This window comes from Tupaia chinensis, unplaced genomic scaffold, assembly GCF_000334495.1.
Source record: "Tupaia chinensis unplaced genomic scaffold, TupChi_1.0 Scaffold000104_1, whole genome shotgun sequence".
NCBI lineage: Eukaryota > Metazoa > Chordata > Mammalia > Scandentia > Tupaiidae > Tupaia > Tupaia belangeri.
The window spans coordinates 565,952-574,171 of record NW_006159568.1 but is presented as its reverse complement, the minus strand read 5'-3'; the positions used below and the strand labels follow the sequence as shown (position 1 = coordinate 574,171).

Sequence of the window (8,220 nt, the reverse complement as noted above, 5' to 3'; positions counted from 1 at the left end):
CGAGCCCTAGTGCGAAAAACCCCCCTCAAAAAAAAAAAAAAAAAAGCGACTCAGGGATTCTAAGGCCCAGTCAGGTAGTCACAGAGGTTACTGGGTGCTGGGTCAAATGCAAAGCACGACTGCCCTCCCACCCCAGGAAGCACAGGCAGCCCCCTCTGAGCAGTTTCTCCTTTCCCTGGGGTGTTTTGTTTGATTTTTGCTGAAAAGAGAAAATGAATTCCAGGACCAGAGCCAGAGGGGCTAGCTGGGCCCGGACTTCCTGGAGCCTTGGGCCTTTGGAGAAGGACACTCACTCCTTTGGCTGCATGGGGTTCAGCACCAGTGGTGGCTCCTACAACCCTCCTGGGGTTGAGCCTTCCTCACCCCATGGCCGGCCGCAGAGTTGTAGCACCCAGCCTATCGGAGTGCAGCTAGGACCCCCAGGCTGCCTCATCTCACACCTGATGTCACGGATACTGTCCAGTGGTGACAGGGCCTCAGCAGATGCACAGAGCTCAGCAGACATGCAAAGGTGGTCAAGGGGGGGTGAGGGGTGTTCCCAGGACCCCTGGGGTCCACACGACTGTGGGAGCAAAAGAATTCTGAGCACCCTTCCCCAGGGCTGCAGAGGCCACATGGTGTGGGGAACAGTGTGCATGGAGCTTGAGCCCTCAAGTTCACATCTGTGGGTGACAGCAGGGACTAGGGATCAGCCAGGGCTGCCAAAGAGCCTGTCCTTGTCCCTGGTGAGGGGCATGGCTTCCTCCCCAGCCATGGACAGGAGCCTCTGGTCAGAGCTAGGAGGTTCGAGGGCAGCTCCCCTAATACTGGTTGGTTTTCTGGAGTGGGGGGTGTTACCGTATGGGGACCCCCACCCCGAGTCCTTCCTACCAGAGGATTGAGCTCAAGTTTATACCAGTAGTTAGGTTTTGCTGTGGGATGAGCTGCCAGAATCACTTGTGCAGCCATGACCTGGGCCTCGGGAGGGACAGGGAAAGCGTCTGTCTGGAGAAGGGCCTGGAAGAGCCCAGGACTGGTGCTGGATAGGGGCCACACAGCCCGGAGTTCCTGCACCAGGTGAACACTGACAAGTCAGCCCTGCCTAGGGTGGCATCAACCTCCACCTCTACTTCCCCTCCCAACCCCCCACTTCTGGGGACAGATGTCCTTCTGTTCTGCTTCCCTTGTCCCCACCTGTGAAGCAGGTGGGGGGGGCAGTGGGGCTCTCTGCCTACCACATTCCTCCTGGTGGTGGGCTTGGGTTTTCTCTGGGAACCCCCCTAACTGGGCGGTGGGTGGAGAGGAGGGCGCAGACAGCAGGCTCTGGAAACAGGCCTCGTGGGTGGGGTGGGAGGTGGAAGCAGACCCCCATCAGTACGGGAGAGGAGCTGCTTCCGAGAAAGACAGAAACCCTGAGCACCCCAGCAGCCAGGTGGAGGCAGGCCCTACAGAGACACCCATAGAGACAGCAGCCAGAGATGCCCCAGGCTGGAAGGCACTTGTGGTGCACATCCTGGTGTCTGCGCCCAGCCAGAACTGAGACCAGTAAGTTCCAGAGCTGGTGCGCTATTTCCAATATTTACATCAGACATAACTTAGGAAGTTCAAGGTTGCCCGACAAAGACCGCACTCTCACTGTGTGCGTGCTAAAGTGCTGGTGGGGGTGAGGGGAGGCCTGGTGGCACCCCTGGGTAAGTGTCGGGAGAGGTAACTCAGCCAATGGCTGCACAGACAATGTCCTGCTGGGAAGGCAGAGGCCCAGAGAGGGGAAGGGGCTCGTCCAGGGTCGCACGGTGATGGGGCTCCAGGGCTGGACCACACCGGCTGGCCGGAGCAAGCCAAGGTTCAGAAGGACCCTGGGGAGGGGAGCGAGCGGCCAAGTCAGGCCTCCCCGTCTGCATCTGCCTCGTCCTCGTCCTCGCTGGCACAGCCCTTGGGCACTGCCCTGCCCCGTGATGTCCGGGTCTCCAAATATTCGGCTTTCAGCCGCTCCAGCTCCCGCAGCTCGGCCTCCAGCCGCTCCCGGTGGGCCGCCCGCAGCTGCTGCAGCTGCCTCATGCGGAAGGGGTTCATGTCGGTGAAGGCGATGTCCATGAGCTTCCTAGGAGGAGGGCATGGTCAGCCCAGCACACGAGGGTCAGCCCTACTTCGGGGCCTGCATTTACCAGGTCTTCCCGGACATCCCATGTACCCCCAGCTGGGGGCTGAGCCCACGGTCCCTCGCTCTAGGGAGCCCACCTTCCAAGGAGGAAACAATGACTAAGACCATTTCCACCCAGGGTGACATGCACTGAGTGACATGTATGCAGGCTATGGTAGCTCAGAAAAAGGGCACCTAACCCAGTAGGGAGAGGTAGGTCAGGGAAAGCTTCCTGGAGGAAGTGCCATGTGAGCTGAATTGTGAAGAATAAATAAAAACCGACCAGGCAAAGGTGGTGGTACTGTTGAAGGTAGCAAGGAGGCATTCTAAGCAGAAACTGCAAGGGCAAAAGCCCCAGAGTGGACTTGTTCTAAGAACTCAAGTAATTCTGTGGTCTGAGATGAGAGGCCATGGCTATTCAGGGCAGGGGCAGAGTGGTGAGAAATGAAATGCACAGAGGTCGAATGCCATGTTAGGGGGACAGACAGATCACCAAGATGGTAGAACGTCCCTAAGGCTTGTCAGCTACAAGGAGAGGAATGCCCGCCTAGCCTAGGTGACCCCGCCTAGCCTGTGCCATGTGTCCTGGGCCACGCTGTGGGGAGTGGTGGAGGGTGGAGGGCACTCACCGGCTGTTGCAGATGGTCTTGGTGAAGAAGCGCAGGTACTGGTAGATCTCCAGGCCATCCTGCAGTCTCAGGATCTCCTCCTCATTGTACTTGAAAATGGCCAAGGCGTAGCGGAACACCACCTGGGGGCAGGGAAGTTCGGTGTGGGCTGTGGGGCCAGGCAGGGCAGCCTCAGAGGGAGGAAAACCCCCAGACCCAGCAGCAGGGAGTCCTGGGACGGGTTCAGAGGCTGAGGCCTGGAGGCACAATGTGTGGGGGGAGGCCACAGGGGCTGGGGAGAGATGGAGTATGTCAAGGGAGGTGCACAGCTTGGAATCTGGGGACTTGGCCTGAGTTTGGGACTCACTGCTTGTCCCAGGGCCCTGGGCGAGGCGTTGGCCACTGAACCTGATGGGGTTAGTACCGTATCTTTATAGGGGGCTTTGACAGAGGTCAAATGCAAGCACAAATCTGAGGGCGCTCTGTAAGCCATGAGGGAAACGGGCGCTGAGGTGTTGCGGGGTCCAGACCCAAGCTCCAGCCTCCCAATCCAGGGCTTAGTCCGAATAGGAGGAGAGAAGGCCCCAAGGACTTGTGGGAGAGGGATGGACAGAACAGGGACGTGGCTCCTCACCTCGGCTTTTGCACCTTCAGAGGCAGCACCAGCAGTGTGCCTTGTGTGTGCAAAGCACTTTACGGCAGAGAAAGCCGTGCTCTCGGACGTCCTCCACAGCCCCAAAGGGGAGCACTGTCCCCCCAGTCTCCAGGGGGCAGGATCAGGACTTGCTGAGGGTCCCCTACTCTGGCGGACCCTACCTTGGTCCCCTCGTACAGGAACGCATCCCAGACCCGGAGGAGGATGTCGCTGATGAGGCTGTCTGCAAAGAGCACGAGGAACCAGTTGAAGGTGATGAGGGAGAGGTCCACACGGTGCTGCCCCAGGTGGGCCGTCAGCCTGGGCAGCTTCTCCGAGAGGAGGTCCTGGAGCACCCGCTGATCCACCTGGAAGCCGGCCAGAGGGCCTGTCACCTGCAGCCTGGCAGAGGGGCTGCCTCCCTCCCTGCCCAGCCACACACAGTCCTGGAGCCATTCTGAGGGTGTCCTGCCCTGCCTAGGAGGCACGGGGCACCTGGGGAGCTACAGCCCCAGGTGAGAGACATGTCACCCTGCCGTCACCCTGAATTGTGAAGAACGAATAAACACTGACCAGGCGAAGGAGGTGGTGGTGGAGGTAGCAAGGAGGCATTCTAAGGAGCAGAAACTGCAAGGGTGCAAACTGGGCAGTGTCATCTGGGCTGGAGCCTCAGGCTTTGCCGTGGCGGTCTCTGGGGGCTGCAAGTTCTCGGCCCTTTCATCCACCTAATCCTAGAGCCCAGCAGGAGCTCAGGGCCCGGCGGAGCCCCCTGGCAGTCTGGGGAAATGACCTCATGCACAAAGGTGTGGGAACTGGGAGCTTCGTCTCCAGGCTCAGCTGACGCCCACAGCTGCTCCTCTGCACCCGCTTTGGGCCTGATGCATAAGATGCTTGGTGGGTGTTTGGGCAAAGGGCCTGGGCAGATGTCTGCGGGAGGGACCATTCTGCTGCCATACGGAAGGTTCCATCAGGGAGCCTTCTCAAAGTGGGTCACTGCTGGGCAATGGCGTCAGTGACCCCCTCCTGTGGCCACCGTCACGCCTCCATCCCTGCTTCACGGGGCCCAGTTGAGGATTTCCAGCACTGGCTCCTTGCAATGCCTCTCGCAGTTCTCTTCCCACCTCCCTGGTGACCCCAGGTTGGTTTTCTCTGGCCCTCACTGGCCTGGAACACCCAGTTGTCAGCCCTCTCCCCTCTAAGCCATATTCCGGCTATGGCGTTGGCTGGGGCAAACTCCCAGCAGCTCCTCTCCTTCCTTACCAGGGCTCCTGACCCAGAGCCCGGGGCCAGCTGTGAACCTTGAGTGTCCAGCTGAAAATCTAAGAGGAGTCACTGAGTCTAAGATGCCACTGAACCTCTGGAAGGCTTTCTGGGTGAACCGTTGTGATATCTGAATTTACTTCAAGGTAGTCAAAGGCGAGGAGGCTAGGAGGGTGGATGACACTCTGCTGGCCTCCCTGTGTCGCTAGTTAGTGAAGCTAGGTGACAGACACGAGGAGGTTCGTTACACCATTTGATCTAATTTCCTTTTTCTGTCTTCTTCTTTTTTTTTTTTTTTTTCATTGCCAGAGGGCACATGCCCTTGCTAGAGAGAAAATGAGGGAGATCTCACAGTGTGATGGGGCGTGGTCATGCCACAATCCCTTCTCCTCCATTTCTCCACCTTGTCAGGGTTTGGGGCCTGCACACACATGTGCCTGGAGTGTTTTTCAAGCCACTGTGGCCTGGATTCAAACCATGGTTGGACATGTGGGATCTGACTCCCTGAGCCACTGGCCCCAGGGCCGGCCCTGTGTTGTTCCTTTTGTTTAATCTGAGAAGTGTGTGCGTAGAAGGAACGCACCGCATCGTTCATACAACACGCCTCAGTTTCAGCGATGTTAACATGGGAAAAGAAAGTAGGGCATATTTCCCAGCCTGCCTTGCAACCAGGGGCAGCCCTGAGATACTGCTCTGCCCTCCATCGCCTCATGTGTGAGCACAAACTGCTGGGGACGGGGGCACCTCCTGCTCTCACTGCTTCCTCCAGATGGGACATGGCCACAGGGCTGAAGGTGGTATGGTGCAGCCACCTTGTGACCACAGGGGAGGAGCATGAAGACAAATGTCACAGGCTGGGGATGACAGAGCAGGGAGCTGGAAAGAGCCTGACCCCGAGGGCATTGAGAAGCAGGTGCCACCCTACCCTTATCTGGGAAAAGTGACCTCCACTGAAGCCAAAGGCAAGCCTTCCCTGATCCACCACCTACGTGCTGAGGGCTCCCTGTCTTTCTCTTCTTAGCTCCACCCAAACACCCACTGTCTCCTGAACTCCCCCTACCCCCACCTCCACCCCCCACCACCAGGTGGGCATACCACGTGGAGGAATCAGTGTTAGTGGTGGAAGTAGGAGAGGGGGAGAGAGGGCGGGTGGGTAGATAACAGCTTGGGTTTATGGATGAACTGCTGATACCTGAAGTTCACTTCAAGATCAGTAAAGCACGAAGAGTGGGTGAGGACAGGTGCAGCTAGGCTGGCCTCGTGTTGATAATTAACGAAACCAGGTGATGGACACGTGGGGGTTCATTGTCCTGCCTTCCTCTACTGACAGGGGCCGGGGGGCAGTGAATAAGTGGCCTCTCCCTAAAGCAGAAGGTGCTGATACAGCAAGAACAGGGAGGGCAGGTGGAAGTCAAAGACGGGAGAGGAGGCTGTTCTTGAATTCACACCTGCTAACAGGCCCAGGAGGCGGCTTTCCCCCAGTCAAGGCAGGCAAGGACTGAACGCTGAGGCCACAGCATTGGCTCATGGAGGGGAGGGCCAGCCTGTGCTCAGAGGGCAGTCCAGGAAAGAAGGGGAGACAGAGGCAGCTGGGCTTCTCTGGAAAACGCTGGGTATGTGTAAGAACGATCCTCTCAGCCTCCCCAGCCTCCCAGCCCACCTGACCTGTGCTTTGAAATACTTGGCAGATGGCAAGTGACACTAGACTTCTTTCTCCCCTCCCCAGGAAATCCAGTTTCTAAAGACATAATGTCACCACGGGAATGATGACTGTCTACCCCACGGGCAGGGCCCCCAACAATTCTGACAGCCAATGGCTCACTGAACCCTCCCAGCAGTTCCAGAAAGGGGTTACTGGTACAGAGGGAGAAATGCAGACCTGAGAGATTCCCCACTTCCCCTGGCTTGTAGGCACAGCTGGGGGCAGTGCCCTGCATGGCTGCCCAGCCCCCTCCCTGCCCGGCTCACCTGGGACGCCGTCAGCGTCTTGCTGTAGTAATCAGCTGGCATGATGGTCTCCACGATGGCCACCAGGCACCAGAAGGCACTCTCCTCCTCCTCCAGGACCAGCAGAGCAATGGCCGCCAGCCTGCAGTGGGAGAGGAGGCTGGAGTGATGCGTGGACGCCACGGCCCTGCCAGGCAGCCCTGGCAGAAGGGGCTCTCTGGACCCCAGAGGCGAGTCTTTCTATGTGAGCACCAGTCTTACTCCACTCTAACCAGGCCGCGGTTCCTGGCACTTCACACCTGGGCTGGGTGATGGGGGTGGACAGTGATCCACTGGGTGACCCCCAGAGTGATGGGGATCATTTCAGAGCAAGAGCTCTGGATTCAGGCTGCAGGGTGTGAATCCTGGTCTTGCTGTTTCCCGGGTGACTTTGGGCCAATGGCTGTACCCCTCTGAGCCTCAGCCTCCTCGTACACATGGCAGGACTGTAGTCAGGATAAACAGAACAGAGTCACATGCCCAGTGCCCGGCACACGTAGTGAGCGCTCCAGGTTAGCTAGCCCCTCACCTCAGCGCTCACAGGCTTTGAGACCCGGGAGAGGACGCCAACCTCTCTGCGCCCCAGTTCCATGGTCTGTGAAGGAGACCCACTGCCCAGGGCTGTGAGGCACTCCAAGTGAGCGGACGCCCACAGTGTCTTGCTCCGTGTCTGGCACACTTGGGAGCATGAGTCACAGTCCTTTGCTTCCTCCCACCCAAGTTATTACGAGATCACGGGTAAGAAGGGAAATGCCCACAGGGCTGAGCAGCGGTCTTCCTGGGAGGTGTTCCTAGGTTTTCTCTACTCCCATCTTCCCTGGCAGAGCTCCTCTAGGGCCAATCAAGAATACAGGTCCTGGGACCAGAAGATGGCATAGCAATTATGTCACTGGATCCCCACACGGCTGACCGCAGTTTGAGTTCCAGAGTCAGAGGCTTGAAACTTCCACAGGTGTGTGTAAATACATGCCCCAAATCCCAAAGAGGAGAAGGGATCGTGGCGTGATCACCCCCACCCCCTTGCAGGAGTGATTTCTTGCTTTCTGTGTCTCTGTCTCTTGTGCAAGCACATGCACCCTATAGCAAAAATCTCTTTTCCTAAAAAAAAAAAATACAGGTCCCAACATGTCTCCTCTGGACAAGGTCCCACAGTCAAAGGTCTTGGGACCACTGCACATTCCAGCCCTCTCGTGGAGGCTCATGGTGCCCTCTTAGTAAAGCTCTAGAAATCCTGCAGTAATGGAACCTATTTCCCCACGGAGCCCCTTTGGATATTATACCCACTGAGGCCCACTGGAACTCGTGGTCCTCAGAGCACCCCGAGGGAGATGCAGCTTTACAGACTCTGGTAAAGTGCATTCAAAGAGCACATTTCATTGTCTGGATATTGATGCCTCTCTGGGCTCTTACTAAGGTGGATTCAGGACTACCACCTTCTTTCAAGGGTCATGAGGTATCTAGGAACAGGGTTAATTTTCAAGAGAAAAAGTAAATATCTTCTCTTTCCCCAGTAAATTGGAAGGAATTTCTCCCAACTCTGGCATATTTGCATGAACCTTTCTGAATGTGAGTTGAATGTATAAATAGGAGAACAATCACAGCTTTCCTGGGAA

At 57.3% G+C, this 8,220-nt stretch overlaps 1 protein-coding gene across 1 annotated transcript in view; it reads right to left on the bottom strand.

The window, feature by feature from the left end:
- Nucleotides 1-33: 33 nt before the first annotated feature.
- TBC1D2 (TBC1 domain family member 2) overlaps nt 34-8,220 on the bottom strand; it is a 55,960-nt gene continuing 47,773 nt past the window's right edge. The window contains 4 exon segments of the mRNA XM_014585998.2: nt 34-2,080; nt 2,749-2,870; nt 3,544-3,729; nt 6,590-6,710. Of these exon segments, the coding sequence (XP_014441484.1) occupies nt 1,861-2,080; nt 2,749-2,870; nt 3,544-3,729; nt 6,590-6,710 (649 nt within the window). The 3' untranslated portion in view covers nt 34-1,860.